Source organism: Dasypus novemcinctus, chromosome 16 (genome assembly GCF_030445035.2).
Source record: "Dasypus novemcinctus isolate mDasNov1 chromosome 16, mDasNov1.1.hap2, whole genome shotgun sequence".
Taxonomy (NCBI): Eukaryota; Metazoa; Chordata; class Mammalia; order Cingulata; family Dasypodidae; genus Dasypus; species Dasypus novemcinctus.
The window spans coordinates 75,888,320-75,907,633 of record NC_080688.1 but is presented as its reverse complement, the minus strand read 5'-3'; the positions used below and the strand labels follow the sequence as shown (position 1 = coordinate 75,907,633).

The window sequence follows — 19,314 nt, the reverse complement described above, 5'->3', positions numbered from 1 at the left end:
CTGCCCAAGAATGGCGCCACACACACAGAGAGCTGACACAACAAGAAGATGCAACAAAAAGAAACACATTTTCCCGGTGCCACTGATAAGGATAGAAGTGGTCACAGAAGAACACACAGCGAATGGACATAGAGAGCAGACAACTTGGGGGAGAGGGAAGGAGAGAGAAATAAATAAAAATAATAATACCTACTCCATAGGGTTTTCCTAATCAAGAGTTAATATTTGCAAAGGACTTAGAACAATGCCTGCCACCTAGAAAGATCTGTGTAAATGTTTATGAAATTTAAAAAAAATCATTAATCATGTCCAATATGAAGATCTTTGCAGGCAGCACCTCACTGATTTGTCCCAGTTCTGTAAGGTAGATGTTCTGTTATGAAAACTAATATGGAATAATATTCATAATTTCATTGATTAAAAGCCAGGTGTATGAGTTAGGGTTTTCCAGAAAACCAGAACCAATAGGGTATATGTATATATGTATGTGTGTGTATGTACATGCATATGTGTATATTTGTGAATGTGTGTGTAAATATTAGATTTATTATAAGGAGTTGGTTCATGCCGTCTTGAGGGCTAAGTCCGAATTCTGTAGGTCATGCCACCGCAAGCTGGAAACTGCTAAACATGATGTTGACAGGCTAGTCTGAATTCTCCAGGGACTGCTGACTGGCTGGAAATTCTAGCAAGAACCAACTCTAAAGTTAAGGCAGAAATTCTTCTGACCTCTGAAATCCTCAGTTCTGGCTTTTACAACCTCCAACTGATTGGATTAAGTGTCTACCCACGTTGCTAAAGGCCTCTTCTTTGTTAATTATAAATGCAGTCAGCTGATCTTAGGTGCAGTAAACTAAATATAGATGCAAATCTCATCTACAAAATACCCTCACAGTAACAAGCAGGTTAGGAATTGACCAAACAATTGAAAGCCATAACCCAGCCAAGATGACACATGATATTAACCAACACACCAGGCAAAATATAGACTCTTCTTAGTGAACACAGCCTTCTTCCCAAACACCGGCCTCCCACAATCCCAACTCCTACTGTGTTCTTGCAGAAAATCAAGCCAGGGATTCTGGGTGGCTGCCTCTGCAATGCCAGTCCCTTAACTTTCCTCTCCTTCTGCTGATGCACAGAAGAACTGAAGGTAGCCAGACTAATTACCCAAAAGGAGGTCTGCCTGGAGACCGAGGTTCACATTTACTGGGTCAACTAATGACTTTTACAAGGGAGCAAGCAGAATAATAAGGTGGGAAAGGAAATGGGAGAAGGTCTCTAAAACCATCCACATGCAGGACTCTTCTTTGGTCTTGCTTTCAAAATGCTAAAGCCAAAGATGTACCCTCCTACAAAGGCGTGTCTGTGGTTTCCTGTCCTTGGACACATAAGAATTGGAAGCAAAAGAGATGTAGACTTTGAGAAGTCTGGAGCCAGCTTTCTCCCCACAAGCTCAAGGTCACCCTTTCCCACACAGAAAATAAACATGAAAAATAAATAAAAAACCAAAGATGTGATCATCTAATCCAAACCTCACATTTTGTAGATGTGAACTTGAAAACCTGGAAGGGTAAGGGACCTATCCAAAGGCGCACAGCTTAGCAACAGCCTGGAACAACCTCCAGCCAGAGCATTTCCATGTGTCAGTGGTCATAGCTGCTGCCCACGGTTAGTCAGCTGGGCACTGTGGCCGGCACTTTAAAGACATCATCTCAGGGGAAACGGACTTGGCCCAGTGGTTAGGGCGTCCGTCTACCACATGGGAGGTCCGCGGTTCAAACCCCGGGCCTCCTTGACCCATGTGGAGCTGGCCCATGTGCAGTGCTGATGCACACAAGGAGTGCCCTGCCACGCAGGGGTGTCCCCCGCGTAGGGGAGCCCCACGCACAAGGAGTGTGCCCTGTAAGGAGAGCTACCCAGCGTGAAAAAATTGCAGCCTGCCCACGAGTGGCGCCGCACACACGGAGAGCTGACACAGCAAGATGACACAACAGAAACACAGATTCCCAATGCCGCTGATAAGGATAGAAGTGGTCACAGAAGAACACACAGTGAATGGACACAGAGAGCAGACAACTGAGGGGGGGAGGGATAAATTAAAAATCTTAAAAAAAATTTTTAAATACATCATCTCGTCTCACCCTCTCAGGAGCCCCTGTAGGGGAGTAATTCGGAGCCCCAGCTGATAGAGAAGAAATCCAGGTTATGTAGCTTACCCTAGATCTCACAGATAGACAGTGGAGGGCTAAAGATTTACCCATAAGTCTGTCTAATGCCAAAGCCCATGTGTGGGATCCACTTTTCAGTTCCCCAGTTGGAAGCAGATAATAAAATTGGACCAGCCTTCAGCTGCCAGTGTTGACCTGTACCACTGTCTGATAGCTGGAGTCGATCTGTGTTTAAGTTTCCCTCATTCAATGGTTCTTTCCCCTTCTACCCCAAGACCACAGGCACACGTGTGCAGGTGGGAGTATTCTGTTGCTGTGAGCCTGGGACTCAGGGCCATTTTAAATAAACCCTGGAGTGCAGCCGTGTCCTAATGCTGACTCCAGACCATCAACTCTGATCCGAAATTGTGCAAAGCTGACTTTCAAATTGCTCAAGAGTATAATTCTACAGGTTCCACGTCATGATCATAGGGGACTCACACCCTCTGTCCCCAGAAAATGGCTTTTTTTTTTTTTTTTTTCATCTTTCAGGGAATGCTAAGTCTTCACAAAAGATGAAGGAAAACCGTATGTCAGAAAGGCAGTGGGTGGTCAGGAATTTCTGAGGTCGTGGACCTGCAAGGCTGTCCTGAGCCTTAAAGGGCTCCTAAGCTTTCCAGGAGTGTATTTTCAGATGTGCTAAGGATGCTGAGGGGACCTTTTGGAAGAAAGTGTTGAGTGTCTTTGCACTTCCTGTCCTTCTGAGCATCCTTTGCTGTCCTGGGCTGAATAGATGGGCTTCAGGGCAATAGAAGACCCTCTGGGGACACTCCAGACCAGGGACCTTCCCAGACTCCAAAAGGACACCTAGGATTCCTGAAGTGGGGAGAGGATCTCTTGCCCCTAGAAGGCCTAGACACATCCCCCACCACCCAGGCACTTGAGGAAGACCGAACAGTAGCAACACCATTGGCCTCATGGCTCGGCTCATTCTTCATGCCAGGTCGCAGGGAGCCAGCCACAACCCTCTGCTGGCTCTTTGTATAAAATGGATACAGGCCTGGGCAGTCAATTCTCCAAGAAGCTGGAAGAATTTGTTCCCCATGAGGTGTATCAGGTAAAACTTGTTTGCCGAAGTACAAACCACATGTTATCGTAATATTCACTTCTCATTAACATCAGATTTCTTCCATTGGCAAGAATCTCTCTCTTCATGACTAAGCAAAATCATCAGTGTGTTAGGCTGTATCCAGAGAGCCCCAAACCCAGAAGCTGCCTGGCAGAACAGGATCTGCCTAGCAGAATCAGGCTCCTGTTTCATAAGGGGAGTACCAAATGTCGTTGTGCCAAACCTCCATGCTCAGACATAGACACTAGTGAAGGAGCGCAGGGACTTTCAGATGCCAGAGAAAGTCATCTTGAACAGCAGAACTTTCCTTGGCCTACCTGGAGTCACTCACAGCCTGGAACCTTGGCTGAAATGCAATAAATACATTTTGTAGTCCCCCATGTGCTGTTCTCAGGCTGCATACTAGTGACCCTCATGAAGTAATTTCTGTTGCATATTTAAATTTTAACAAATCTAGGTTAGCATATTAGAAACAACTGCTAAGCAATAATCTAGGAGAAATCCATTATCCCATCAGGCACTGAGCATCGCAGTTTATCTCTTATAGGTAGCAGGAATAATGTATATATCTTCTATGTAAGAAGTTTTGATTTGCCTTTAAATATCAAATATGAAATCTATTCTTAAATCTATGTTCTTAAAGTTTGAGTGTTACAAGTTATAAAACTGTTGAAGACCCTCAATATATCTGTATATCTGGGAGGGCCTGTCTCAATGATCCAGGAAAATGTCTAGGTTGGGTTGTAAGAGAGACAGGAAGGGGGTTCTTGAAAATAGACTGGGCCCTATATTGGTTCTCTATTGCTCATTTTAAAAAATCACCCCAAGTCTTAGCAACTTAAAACAATGACCATTTATTATCTCACAGTTTCTGTGGCTCAATCTAGGAGACGTTGAGCTGGGTGATTCCAGCTTATCATCTTTTATGCACTTGCAGGCAAGATGTCAGTCAGGGCTGCAGTTGTCTGAAGGCTCAAGGATCTGCTTCCAAGATGGCTGACTTGCATGGCTGTTGGCAGGAGGCCTCAGTCCCTCAATATTTGGTCCTCTGTAGAGGATGGCTTAAAGGTGCCCATGGCTTCCCCTAGAATGAGTGATCAAGGAGAACAAGGAGGAAGCCACAATACTTTTATGACCTCGTCTCAGAAGTCATGCACCGTCCCCTCTGTCATATCCTATTGGTTAGAATCAAATCACTTAGTAATGCCCACATTCAGTGGGTGGGAAATTAACCTCCACCTTTTTAAGGGAGGAGTGTCAAAGAATTTGTGAACATCGTCACTATTTCCCAGTTGTACTAAAGGTCAGCCCTGGGTGCACAGGCGAGCTGTAAGTCACATTTGAGCCTGGCCCCCAAGACTGAGAGTTCTTTAAGGACAGGAATCTTGTCTTGGTCATTGTAGCCTTAGAACCAAGCACCAGGCCTGGCACATAATAGGTACAAACATTTGAGGCACAAAGTCATTAATGAGCAAATGGGGAGTGAACAAGGTAGATTCTGCTAATTATGGTAATGATGATTCTGTGTTGATGTCCAGGTGATCTGGAACCTACTTGGTCAAGGCTTACCCACTGACTAGCTGAGTGACCTCAACAAGCCATCTTCACTAGAAAGCCCCTGGGTTCAGAAAGAGGATCTCCACAGTCCGGGGAGCTCTACTGGCTCTCATAAAAGGAAGTGATCAAGAAAAGCCCTTGCAGCCTCCTCCAACAACAGGAATGTAAAGAAACTCCCTTGCAGGGGAGCCATTCTTTCCTGACTGAGGTCTCCTCTTCTCTTTTCAGATTTCCCTGCTCCCCAACAATGCTGCCGACCTGGGAAAGTACATCACTGGCGACAAGGTGCTGGCCTCCAACGCATTCCCTGCCGGACCCCCTGGCCTGCCTGGGGGCCAGGGCCCTCCCGGTGAGTGTGGAGAAGGACCCAGGAAGGTGGTGGAGTCCCAGCAGAGGCCTGCCCAGAGCGTACTTGTACTGGGGGCTGGCCCGCATTCTCTGGCCTCATCGATGGGAACAGAAGTCAGAGTTCCAGGGAGCTCCAGCACCATTGAGATGGTCTTGGAAATTGGGCCCATAAACCTGTGAAACTCTCATAACAATGGTAATTTCAGGAAAAAAGGTCACTGTCCTGAGATTGAATAAGAGTCCTAAAGATAATTGGAAATTACAGACCAAAAAATGAAAACTGTTTTTTTATTTTATCCTGAAAAAAATTCAAACACCTACAAAAATAGAATAATATAACAAATTCTTACGGGCCCATCTCCCAGCTCTTAACCGCTCACGGCCAGTGTCATTTCCACTATCCCTCCTCCCTACTTCCTTATTGTTAGCACACATTTACATCTGTATTTGTTTTCATACCTATCTATCTATATGTTTTAGTCAACCTTATTGAGATATAATTACATCCAAAAAATATACCCATTTAGGTCACAGTTCGATGAATTTCAACAGATATATACACCTGTGTAGCTTCCACACTAATCAGGATATAGAGCATTTCCATCACCCCAGAAAGATCTGTGTCTGTTTTGCAGTCAGCAGGTCTAGAGAGTACTCCCCCATCCCAGCTCTAGACCTGCTTCCTATGTCTAGAGTTTTCCTGTTCTAGAATTAATTATAAGTGGAATCCTATCTTTTTTTTAGGAGGTTTGGGGGTTGAACCCAGGACCTCATGCATGGGAAGCAGGAGCTCATCCCCTGAGCTACATCCACTCCCCAAAAAGAGTTGGTTTTTTCATTTGTTTGTTTGTTTTTAGGATGTACCAGGATCAAACCTTGGACCTGTACATGGGAAGCAGGTGCTCAACCAGTTGAGCTACATCTGCTCCCCAGAATCATATCTTTTTGTCTGACTTCTCTTAGCATACTTTTTTTGAGATTCACCTTTATTAATTTGAAGAAAGTATCAAATGCCCTATCTTTTCATCAGGAAATATACACCAAGAACCTTTGAAGATAATTACAAAGTGCTTTCTGTTATTATGAGCCTTTCCATAGATGGATATAAATCAGTAGTTTTTTATGCCACTAAAGGAAATGGAGGCATTAGCGTAAGTCAATGGTTCTAAAATGTGGAGTGTCTTACCCCTGACTATCACTGCTTAGCAGTATACTAGGTGATGTGAGTGCCATCCTGACACTCTAGTTGGGCAGACCAGACATAGAAAGCAAAAGCAAATAGAAAAAATAATGTATTCAAGTGCCACCAAGTAAGTACACTGGTGAGTCCAGGAGTGGATGATTAAAGAAGGGAGAAGTAGGAAGCTGATATGGCTCAATTGATAGAGCGTCCACCTACCACATTGGAGGTCCAGGGTTCAAACCCAGGGCCTCCTGACCCATGTGGTGAGTTGGCCCAAGTGCAGTGCTGATGTGCTCAAGGAGTGCCATGCCATGTGCAAGGAGTGCATCCCATAAGGAGAGCCACCCCACGCAAAAACATGTGCAGCCCACCCAGGAGTGGCACTGCACGCACAGAGAGCTGACACAGCAAGATGATGCAACAAAAAAAGAGACACAGATTCCCAGTGCCACTGACAAATATGCAAGCGGACATAGGAGAAAACACAGAGAGCAGACAACTGGGGGGGGGGGGTGGGAAGGGAAGAGGAATAAATAAAAATCTTCATTAAAAAAAAAAGAAAGAAGGGAGAAGCCACTGTGGCCTGCAGTGATTGTGGGAACTCGGGGTTTGGAGAGCATGTACATGGAAGACCAGAAGGACTTGTCCAAGCAAAGAGGACTTGGCCAGGTTTTCCTTTGAAAGATCAGCAAGAACAAAGGCTCAGAGTTCTTTCGAAAGTATTTGTATTTCCTTTTTCACATTTGCGTAATCCCCTGGCTTCCCTCAAACATAGGTGGCCTGGGTCTCCGTCTGTACAGAGAGTAGGAACTGGTCCAGGACTTTGGTTTATCTTCCTGGCCAGTCCCCTGGGCTGAGGTTCTCTGGCTCATGCCCGAGGTGTCCCAGCAGATGTGTCACACAGGCAGTCTCTGCTGCTCTTAAACAGATGGGGGTCTTTTCTTACAGGTCAGTTCCTAACACAGTGCTTTCCCGTCTCTCAGAGAATGTTCTCGTTTTGCATCCCTGGAGGAAGTTCATCTCCAGGCTGGTCTACGTATCAAAAGAACAAGAACAAACTGTAGGAACAGGGGAGCCACTTGCTGTCTTTCTTCTTAATGAATGATTTGTTGGCTTTCCTCTCCAATTCTGCCATCTGGTTTTTAAAGTGGTTTCAGCTGTCCAAGGTCTTTGACGGAGGTGTTTAGTTTTTACTTGTGGTGAAATTTGCAGAGAGTGATCAAAGAGAGCTTTTTTACAATGGCCACACCCTTGCTTTCTCCAAGTCTGTGTCTTCCTCACTCCTCACTTCCAGCATCACAGTTTATGATCCCCTCCGTTGAGATGTATTAGGGAAACTAGAGAGCTGACAACTAAACATCTAGTCCCAAGGCCTGTGATGAATCACGGACTAGAGCACCAATGCAGGAAACAGCACTGGGTTGGAATCCTTGGCTTTGGGGGCAAGGGTGTAGCCACTGTCTCTTGCCATCACTCATGTAGAAGGTGCTGCCATTTGCACATCAAAGTCCCGTATTTTAAAGGTACTTGATATATAGTGATCCATGAAGTTCATTGATTATGTAAATTCAGGTAAGACACTATCTCTGCTTTGTCCCAGTGCTATGCAGGTAGAGTATTAGAGAAGGCATCTGGTACCATTCCCAGGTAACACTTTCAGGGTATACCTGGAACCAGTATTGAGAGTAGGGGTATGAGGCATATATGGACAAAACATTGATTGCTTTAAATTTTGGCTTAAATACTCTGTTAACTAGAAAAGACTTCCCCAGATGTAACAGGTCTGAAATGTTTGTTTTAATTTCTGGAGCTTGAAAGTCATCCCACTATGTACTATGCACTATCCCACTATGCCGTGTCAATAATAGAGGCCAGGGAAGTGGATGTGGTTCAAGTGATTGGGCTTCCGTCTACCATATGGGAGGACCCAGGTTCAATCCTCAGGGCCTCCTGGTAAAGGCATGCCCACACAACAAAAGAGACATCGGAGAGTTAAGGCAAGACACAACAGAAACCAAGAACTGAAGTGGCACAAGTGACAGGGAATCTCTCTCCCACATTGAAGGTCCCTGGGATCAAATTCCGGTGACGCCTAGAGGAGAAAACAAAAAGAGAAACAAAAAGAAAGAGACACAGAAGATCACACAGCAATGGACACAGACAGCAAAACAGTGGTGGGGGGGCAGTAATAATAGTAATAGAGGCTAGATATGACCAAAACTTAATTCCCTTATGCACTTGAAAGAGACGTCTCTGAGGAATAAGTATAGCACAGCAATCAACCAAGTATCTTCAACCGTTTGGCAAGAAACATTGATTAAGCAGCCTATTATGTACCTTAGACTCTTTGGGAAGATGCTGATAAATCAGATATGACCAATGCCCTAAAGGAGTTAACTGTCTAAAAGAGGGGTTGAAGCTCAATGTCTACAGGAACCAGGAAGCTAACATATTTGAATGAAATGATCTGAAAGTGAGCAGAAAGGAGTTAGAGAAACTGAGCTGAACCAGAGAGCACATACCCCATCTACAGAAAGCTCTAGTTGACTATCCCCATGGGGCAAGAGTGGTCTAGGTTTTAGTTTTCCTGTTTTAAAACAGAAGCCAGAAATCCACATTTTTATATGAAATTTCCCATTTTTAAATGTTAGGAATATTCAGACAGTAATGGTATAAATAAAGAGAGTACCTATACATGTTTAGAGTAAGGTACACAATGAGTAAGCAGTTAATTCTCTTACAGGGAAGAGGCTGTGAGGAAAGACATTTTTGGAGAATTGTGATCTGAGGTGATCAAATGGTGGTGGAGGCAAAAGAAGGAGTAGTCATCCAGGCTACAGAGTTCATGGTTTATCCAGAGAGGATGGGAACTGAGAGGTGATGGGAACTGAGAGGTGATGGAGAAGGAGGCAATGGTGAAAAAATGCCCAGAGAGGAAGACAAATACCTGGTCATGAATGACCTTGTATAGCACGCTGAGGAGTTTGAGCTTTATTCTGTATGAAAAGGGAAGCTACTGTAGGGTTTTCTTGGGGGACCCCAATTACACATATGTTAAAATATTTGATATTGTCCTGAAGATCTTAGATGCTGTTTTATTTTTCACTTCCACTTTTTTTCTCTTTGTGTTTCATTTTGGATTATTTCTACTGACTCATCTTTATATTCACTGATTCTTTCCTCAACTATGACCGGTATGCTAATAAGTCAATAAAGAAAATGTTCATCTCTGATATCATGCTTTTTTATTTCTAGTATTTGTTTGACTTTTTTTTTTAAATCTAGTTTCAAATCTCTGATGAAATACCCTATCTGTTCACATAAGCTGCCTATCTTTTCCATTAGATCCTTTAACATAGTAATTATTGTGATTTTAAAGGCCCTGTCTGATAATTCCAACATCTGAGTCATCTTTACATCTGGTTTTGTTGATTGCTTTATTTCTTTTTTTCTTTCTTTCTTTCTTTCCCTTTCCCCACCATTGTCTGCTCTCTGTGTCCATTTGCTGTGTGTTCTTCTGTGTCCACTTGCATTAACCAGCGGCACTGGGAAGCTGCATCTCTTTTATTGTTGTTTTGTTGCATCATCTTGCTGCATCAGCTCCCTGTGTGTGTGGCGCCACTCTTGGGTGGGCTGCACTTTTTGCACATGGGGCAGCTCTCCTTGTGGGGCGCACTCCTTGCATGTGGCTCACCCCTTCACGGAGGTGTCCCTGTGTGGCACAGCACTCCTTGCGCACGGCAGCCCTGCACATGGGCCAGATTACCACACGGGTCAGGAGGCCCTGGGGATCGAACCCTGGACCCTCCATATGATAAATGGACACTATCAGTTGAACTACATCTGCTTCCCGATTGCTTTATTTCTTGGATGTGGGTTTGGGAGTTATTTTGTTTTGTTTTGTTTTGTTTTTTGCTTTGTTGGGTATGTCTCAAAATTTGGACTGAATCCCATCATTTGTAAAGGAACAGTAGAGACTGAAGTACATAGTAATTAATCCTGGAGATGAGTCCACCTTTTCTTCTCTCAAGTCCCTAGCATGAGTGTGTTAAGTCAGTCTAGCGAGTAATTGAGCTGGGTTTGGGTTTTGTCGTTTCTATCTTTGCCTTCAGTGTTCAACAGTCTTTAAGTTTTCACATTTCTCTAGTGATAGGATACTGTATTCAAGGAGGATGGGGTCTGAGAGCCAAACTATGCCTTGTATCTGTGGCAAATCTTGGGCAGGATATTTTCTTATTCCTCCCACAGTTGTAGTAGACATCTGCCGTGTATCAAACAGGATCCTGAACTCAAGATGCTTTCTTGCCCCTCTTCCAGTGGCATGTGGCTTTTGCTTCTACTTTCTCTAAAAGCAGTGGCTCTTTGCCTGGTTCCTGGATATAGGAGGTGGTTTCCTACTTTTCCCACAGAGGCAGACTGGTTTGCTTTTGCTCCTTCCCCAGAGGCAGTGGACTTTTGCCTGCCCTTAGAGGAGAGAGGGTTTGCTGCCCCATCCCAGGGGCTTGAGCCTTTTGCACCGAAGGGTTAAAAATGAGACAGTGACACAGTAAGATGTTTTAGAAATAATATTCAGGTAAAGTGTGAATAATGGGTGGGGGGAAAAGAAGATGGAGAGGAGGCAGAAGGACAAGCCATGAGACAACATTCAAGGCAAATACAAGAATGGCCTAACAAATTTTTTTTGAGTGCTTACATGTATGAAATACTATGCAGAGTCAGGTGTGTATGTGTATAAAATCTCATTTCATACTAACAACTGCTCTATAAAGTGGATTTTTATTAGTCCAGCTTTACAGATAAGAAACTGAGGTGCAGAGAGGTTAAGCCACTTGTCCAAAAGTCAAACCTGGATCTCTCTGGTGCCAGCGTCTGTACTCTTACCACTACCCAGCTGTAGAGTAGACAGTTACAAAAGATGTTAAAAAGCTCAAGGTAAAGAAACTGATTGGATAAGGAAGTTGTGGAAATAGAGAAATACATAAGGAGACTCTCAATTTTCTGGCTTGGTGACTGGTGCTATATGAAAAGAGGGGAACAGGGTTTTATCATGTTGGGTTTTAAATCCTATGTGGCATCCTAGTGGAGGTGAGAGAAGGCAAAGGACAGAGTGGAAGGCGAAAGTGCTGAGGAGGGCTCCTGGCCTCACTTGTCAGCCAGAGCCCCTTGTCCTTCTCACAGGCCCTGGCACTAATGAGGTGTTCTCTGATTGCAGGCTCACCTGGACCAAAGGGAAGCCCAGGCTTCCCGGGAACGCCAGGCCCTCCTGGGCAGCCTGGCCCACGGGGCTCCATGGGACCCATGGGACCGTCTCCTGATCTGTCTCACATTAAGCAAGGCCGGAGGGGCCCCGTGGTCAGTATTGTATCACAGATCCACTTAGCCCCACTGGCTAAAGTGTGTTCTTGTCCCATGCTTTCCCTTCTGTTAACCCAGATCCCTTTGTCTTATAGGGCCCTCCAGGTGCACCAGGAAGAGATGGTTCCAAGGTAAGTCTTACGAGTGGACTTTACAAGCCCAAGGCCTCTCTGTTTTGACCTGCTACACAGCATCAAGTAAAGCAAGAACACTTTACTGCCTCCATTTTGCATGTGGGAAAATCGAGGCATAGATATATTTTTTTCCCCAGAGCTTAGAAGAAACTCTAAAAGCAGTTCCTTAAAATGTGAAACCAAGCTTAAAAACAAAAACAAAAATAATCCTAGGAAAAATTACCCCTATAAAGTTTTAAATAGGCCTGGGTTTGTAATAGTTAGCATGTGTTTTTCTCTTTAGCCAGCATCCCTTTGTAGGGTTTTTGGTATTGTTTTTTGGTCCTCATCTCTTTGATGCTCTTTTGTTGAGAACAGGAGAGGTTCCATTCTGTGGTTTTGCTTGGAGAGCCACCTCCTACTTGTCTCATAAGGAAGGCAATGTGAGTTACCTTAGAAAGTTTCTAAATTATTCCACCCACTGCCGGGAAGTACATGCATTCCTCTTGTGAGATCTGGTTTGAAAACATGGCCTCAGGGGAAATCAGAATGAGGGACATTTGACCCAAGCAATTCTATTCAAGTAAGTGATCCCACAAGTCCAGCTGCAGCCTTACATTTGTTTCCAGTAGAAAATACTTGTTGTTTTACTTGGGTGTTTAAATAGGGGCAGTGGTGACAGCATCCCCAAGGTCAAGAAAGCTAACCCTGACCTTTCTCCTTCTAGGGGGAGAGAGGAGCGCCTGGGCCCAGAGGGTCTCCAGTAAGTAGCACTACTTCCCCAGTGGAAGGTTCTCAGGGACGCAGGTCTGATGAGCCTGTAAGTCGTTCTTTATTAACAAACGCCGGCCCCTTCCAGCTATCCCCCAACCTGCTTGGTTAGAAAAGGAGTCAAGGAAGCCTTTAGCAGCTGGTCTGAATTTATTTGTTTAATTTACTTTCTGTTGTCCTGTTGTCTTTTATCGTGGCTAATCCTTATTTGGAATGTATTCTCCTAAGATTTAAAACCCCAGTACACCATGAGTGCATTTCTAGGTGGGTCATAAGATATTTGAAAGGATCAGTGGGGAAATCTATGGGATCAAATCACGACCATCCCCTCCAAAAAGTGCAAAGGCATGCAGACCTGCGTGGGACCTTGGGAAAATTGACTGGATCCAAAAGCACAGAAAGTTCAAGCAACTCCAAAATTCAAACAACCTCAGTGCTTTTGAAGTCATTGTCATTTCTAACAAAAGGAGAAAGAACCATGTCTTCAGAGGTCGAAGGTCTGGATTCCCATCTTGATTTGTCCACATTATCACTTCAGTCATGGCCACGTCACCTAGCATCTTTGGGTGCCCGTTTCCCCACCAGTAATGGAATCCGATCTGCCACAATTCAGTGGTTACAGTTAGGGCCAAATGATGTCAAAACATTATACATCTCCAAGTGCTTTACAGATGCAAGCTGCTGCTTCTTAGGTGATGGCAGCCACAGCAGCGACTGGAGAGCAGGGCTGGGAGCACAGCAGTATAATAAAGCTTTTTCTGCACGCTTCTAAAGGGCCTAAACATGCATGCTTAAACAATTTTTTTTACCATGCCCCACAAAACACTGCATAGAAATTAAAGCTTACTAAGGATGATATTACAATAAAGGATGTCAATAAATGAAAAAATGAGGAAGGCTTTCTAGAATCATTTGTAGCCATGGAGGAATTGATGTCTTTACAACATACTTTCATTTAGGTTACAGTTATAGTCAGCTGTCCTTATAAACATTTTAATTTCATTTCTAAAAAATAATGGATAGCATTTTTGAGCATTTATTATGCTCTCAGCCCTTGACCTGTATTAACTCATTTAAATCCTCACCAATGAAATTCCATGAAGTTGGGTTATTATTATCCCCATTTCACAGAGAGGGAAACTGAAGTCCAAAGAAGTGAAGTCAATAGGCCTGTATCACACAGCTAGTAAGTTACGATGCTGAGAGTCAAACCACAGAACCCCAAACTCTTAATCACTGCTCTGTTGCCTTCTGGGTCTCTTTGGGAAGTAATCTGGGATGGTTATTCTCATATTCTCTCATTCTACCAGATTCGAGGTAGCCTAGAGCTAGGAGGGGTACGAGGCGAGGTTGGCACCAAAGCTCAAGGCACAAGTTATGGACTAAATAGTTGTCAGCAAGCAGGGGTCTAAGAAATCATGGAGGCCAAGGAGGTGGGGCTGTGGCAAAGGGCTGCGTCTGCTGTGTTGACTCTGATTCCTTCCACGTGCACAGGGTCCTCCCGGCTCCTTCGATTTCCTGCTGCTCATTCTGGCTGATATCCGCAATGACATCGCCGAGCTGCAGGACAAGGTGTTCGGTCACAGGACTCATTCTTCAGCAGAGGAGTTCCCTTTACCTCAGAAATTTTCCAGCTACCCAGAAACCATGGACTTCGGCTCTGGAGATGACTACCCGAAAAGAACAGAGACAGGAGACTTTTATCCTTAGCACAACCCAGCATCTTCATGCCAAAGGAAGAAAAAGGAGGCGAGTTCTCACCGACAGTTAAATCATCTGAAGAAAAGGAAGAAAACACTGGGGACACAGAAAAAAATTTATTTTTAATTTCCTTTTTCCTATCTTCTACCTACTTCTCGTCTTCCAAATACCTTTTTCAGAGTTGCCCACTAGCGGCTAAGGGAGTAATGAATGATTTGCATGACTACACTGGGAGCCAGTTTGGGTGCTCTACATTGATACTTTTCCTTCACTTCCCATTTCTTCAGAAACTTCTGGAGCTCTGAACTCAATGCTCCCATACTGTCTTAAAACTTGGCAGAATATCAAAAGGGAAAAAATGGCAAGGTGAGCGCCAAGAAAATCTGAAGATATTTATAAAAAATTAGATGTGTCCAAAATAGACTATTACTCCTCAAAATTAGGCCTTTTTGATTAAAAGTCAGGGGAAGGGGAGGGTAGGACAACCATGACTGTGTCGGTCGAATAGATTTTAAATATTCCATTCTATTTTCTAACCATGCTTCCCAATTTGGTTAAGAAAAGGAGAGAATTAAAGGGGAGTGAAGATAAGGAAAGATGGGGGGAAACTATGATCATATAGTTACTGTCATAGAGGTTGCCTCATTTTAAAATTCAAATATGACTGTTAAGGGTTCATGCCACGCGTATCTATAAGTATCCTATTTGGAGGAGAAAATTACTCTAGCTGCGAGAATAAATCCCTTTTCAAAGCACAGTACGTAAATGGAATGCCTGATTCCCATTAGCCCAATGGGTTCCCAGTTTGCCAGGACATTTCAAGTGTACTGTGGGGCTCAAGGCTGGAAGACAGTGGCTGGCCTGGATTCTGGGAAGGCATAGGCGGTGGGCAGGGAGGTGACGCAGCCTCCCATCCCATCAGAAGACCTTGTCTGGGGCTGGCCCAGTTTGCCAGTGTTTTTGAGAATAATATACTGTTGAAAGTTCTCTTGGGTGAGGAAAAGGAAACAACCTAGTTCTCCTTCTAGGCAGAAACTTCCTTCTCTCTATTCCCATTTTTCCTTAATTTCCTTTAGTTTAGTCCAAGTTCCAGTTCTTCCAGGCATTTTGCTGGATTTTCTTTCCTCAGTAAATGTGGAAAGCAGTTCAGAAAGGGTTATTTTTCCAAATCTACAATAAAGTCAGAACTTTTTCTCAAAGTCCTTCAGTGTCCCAGAGGGAAGGACACTCCTGAAATCACTTTCTCTGGACTCAGAGGCACAAGGGACAGGAGGGCTTGGAGACCAGCTGGCAGATCTGCTCCTTCACTGGCAGATCTGCTCTTGCGGGACCACTTGGTGGTAGTGGGCAGCTTACAGGTTTCTTCAACTCCACTTTGTCATTTGACACACAAAATGGCTTTTTATCCACCTCCTCATGAGAGTTCGCTCTCCTGAGCCTCACAAATGATCATTCTCACAACTCATGTTTGCGCACATTGGGGTTCCCATTTCCCATTCTGCAGTTTCCCCCCCAGAGTGTTGAGAAGTTTGGGGTTTTCTTTTTCCATCTCCTTCTAGCCTGCATCATCGCACTCCCCTATTGAGAAAGCTCATTTAAGGAGAACCCATTTTTGTCTTTGCCATTTTTCAATCTTCTTTTTTTAAGAACCATAGGAAAGGCTTCTGTTTGCAAGTCTCAAGGGGCAATGGCCACCCTTCCCTCATTCCCATTGTGTTGGAATTACAGGACTCAGTCAGCGGATGGCAGAGGGGTTCACGAATACTTCACTGTCTTACTATCTCAAAATCCCCAGTGACCCTCCATCAAAATTTTAAAGGCAAAAGAAAGTACATTCCCAGTGCTTCTTTCTAGAATCCTTCCTTTCCCTTCTCTCTCTCCCAATCCAACCTTCACAACAGTGGGCCTCGCCAACCGTGGATAAACTGAACATCCGTTGATTCCCATTGGGACTATATTTAATGTTTGCTTGCTTGTGGAACACAGTATTTAAAGGATGTGGATGGATGAATGTGAAGAAAACTATGCATAGGTTCTATGAGAAATAATTAGATCTGTCTTTAATTTTTTTAATGAGAAGTTTTATTACCTTTTTCTTACCAATGAACCGTGTTTAGAAATATATAATATTGTTCTTTATTGTCAAATGCTCATAAAATACAACCAAACTGTGTATTTGGCTACAGGCTAGAATAATATATTAAAAGAATGAACTGAAGGTAGTTATATGTGGGATTTATGAGACTATTCTAGATAATATTCTCTAGTAAAACACAAAATAGCCTGTATATTATAACCTCAATCTGCAGGATCAGGTCAATTCATAAAATAATTATTTATCCTCAGATTTTCAAACCATGGAGTACTATCACAGGACTAAAAATGTACCCTGAATGCCCACATTATATTTTTCAAAGATACAACAAAGCATTATTTTTCCTAATGTATCTTTTAGTGATAAATAGAAAAAATCAAAGATTCACTGTCTAAAACTGGACATAAAACTAAGCTGCTTCATGGGGCAAAAATGATCTTTGCACTCCACCTCAACCCTTTAGTAGAAACGTCGACTTCCATTTTTTGAATTCAAAAAATAACTAGAACTCAGACTAGGACTTAATATGTTTTTTTCTGGTTCTGGAAAGCAATGGGGATTTTAAAAATCTGTTGAGAATAGTGTAGGGAGGGCGTATGTTTAAGAAAATTCCTCTCCTCCTTCCCAACATAGTAAAGTTTAGAAATAAGCTTTCCTATGCCAAAAAAAGACTTGGGGGGGTTACAAAGGAGATGCCACTTTCTCTCTCCTGCCATAGAATTAACTTACCACCTGACATCATTCCTGTACTACAACCCAGATATCTGTGTCCACAGCCTGTTAGGTAAACTTCCCCACCAAGTACCTGGCGAAGGCTGCCTGGTTCTGGCTGTGCTCCTTTTCCAGGGTTCATAATAAGGCGTGGCTTCATGAGCGCCATTCCCAGGCTTGCAGAGAAAAGCATTCTCCAGGACCAGGCGCCAGGCATCTCCATGGGCCGACAGCACCTCCTCATAGCCTGGGCTCGATGACCCTGCCTCCCTCGCCCGCCCCCGCCCGTCCCAGAGACAGCCACAGCAACCGCATTGTGCAAACTTAAATCTTTCAGATAACCTTCCTGAAAAGGAAAATTACTTGCAGAAATCTGGAGCAAACAACCACTTGGATAGAGCTATCTAAAGTTATTAATGGTGAATTCAGGGAAATGGATGAAATTTTTCCTGGCACAGTCCATATGTATGTTTCAAAACAATTTTCCATTAAAAAAACAAACAAACAATGACTGTGACTGTTGAAGCATAAAACCTTAGGCTCTACCTGCTCCTTCAACAAATGTTACTACTTTAGGAAAATCATAGGAAATGACCCCTTTACAAATATCCACATTATCCACGCATCCCCAGGGACTTCAGCATTCTTTATTAGGTTCCCAAAGCAAATGCCCTGAGAAATTTCGTGTGTATCATGAGTTCGTTTTTATTTCCCAGTAACTAGTCATGTATTTCAGCATCTCTTTGCTCATTATTTATAACAATCCACATTGCAGTCGAGCTAATATTCAAACAACTATGGATCTGATACTATGAACATCTGATATGATTGTATATGCTTAATAACAAAAGTTATTTTTCTTATGTGGCTGTCCTGTGTTTTGTCACCGACACCAAGTTCTACAGGAGTAGTGTGGAGCCTGCATTCTGCATCGACGGGTCTGAGTGTGTCTTGAGCATTTGCATCTAAATGTCGTTCTCAAACCCCAGGTACCACAGTGCCCTGTGGCTCTCTGGGAACCCCAGGGTAGGATTTTCACACCGAGGACTCCGGGGTTTGTTGGAGGTGCCTGAGGAGCTCTCAGAAGGGCAGTCTCTGGGGTTCCAGGACCCCTACTCCCACTGCACCCAGAACTACTCCATTTTCAATCCGTTTTATTCTGGTTTGGATTTGAATTCCATGTAAGATTTCCTTTGGAGGATAAAAAGTTAAAAATAAAATAGAGCTGGGGGAGGAAGCCCCCCAAATTGGTAGCTAAAGTTCTCCATGTGAAGAGAAGGGGAAGGGAATTGTTTATCAATTGGGCCATAAGGGAGAAATGGCATTCTATAAAAAAGGGAGGCAGCTACTTCTAAGGGATTTTAGCACCCTTTAGCAGGGTGCCTTTAGCACCCTGAAGTTAACCTATGTCTCGTTTTCATTTATCTAGCACATACTTATTAAGTGCCTGGCACAAGCTGTGCACTGTGCTATATACTTCCGATACAATGGGGAGCCAATAAGTCATAATCCCCATCCTTCTGGGAATTTTTGGCAGAAGAGACACAGATCCTTCCAAACAAAATAAATAGCATAAATATGTAATTACAAGCTGTGATAACTGCTCTGAAGAGAAAGTGCTGGGTGATATGAGAGCCAGTAACAGCTCATGCCAACAGAAATCGCCCTCCCTCCCACAGTAAGCCCGGCACCCAGCAGCGTTCATACCACAGCCACCCAAGACCTCCCAGGCCTTGGCAGAGAAGAGCCTTAGGAATGCTCAGGGTGAAACAGCGGTCCATGGAAATCTGCGAGACCAATTCCCATGTCATTTTTCCAGCCTTCTTTAATTTAAAAATCTTTATGAGCCGAAACTGGGCGGCAGTTGGCCCACGTTGCCTCTCGACATCTCATGGCACTGTTGGTTAGTAACTTCACAGGCTCCTGTCTGGAGGCCCAAAAGAATCTGAGGCTTGCTGCTTCCCAATAAGGACACTGGCCTTTTGTTGTTCTTTTTTAAAAAAGAAAAACTTGCCAAACTTTTGAAATCCAAAACTTTGAACCATCACCAGGTCCACACAGAGATTTCCACAGCCTTGTTCACATCTGGATGCACAGTTACGGGATGGCCGATGATAAAGTGCCCTCAGTTGCTGGGGCATCTCCAAGGAAAAGGCAAATCTGCCAGGGCATGTGTTGGTATCAGCGACTGAGCGTGGGGT

General features: G+C 43.8%; 1 protein-coding gene and 1 non-coding gene across 3 annotated transcripts in view; both read left to right on the top strand.

Annotated features, from left to right (window-relative positions):
• CCBE1 (collagen and calcium binding EGF domains 1) overlaps window positions 1–17,976 on the top strand; it is a 253,017-nt gene extending 235,041 nt beyond the window's left edge. For both annotated transcript variants that reach the window (XM_004447182.4, XM_004447183.5), the window contains exons 7-11: window positions 5,065–5,185; window positions 11,580–11,719; window positions 11,818–11,853; window positions 12,563–12,598; window positions 14,101–17,976. In XM_004447182.4, coding sequence (XP_004447239.1) covers window positions 5,065–5,185; window positions 11,580–11,719; window positions 11,818–11,853; window positions 12,563–12,598; window positions 14,101–14,316 — 549 coding nt within the window. In that variant the 3' untranslated portion in view covers window positions 14,317–17,976. The remainder of the gene's footprint in view (window positions 1–5,064; window positions 5,186–11,579; window positions 11,720–11,817; window positions 11,854–12,562; window positions 12,599–14,100) is intronic.
• Window positions 1,348–1,480, top strand: LOC111763226 (small nucleolar RNA SNORA38). Its single transcript, XR_002796132.1, has one exon. It is a non-coding gene; the product is annotated as a small nucleolar RNA SNORA38 (small nucleolar RNA).
• Window positions 17,977–19,314: the final 1,338 nt, after the last annotated feature.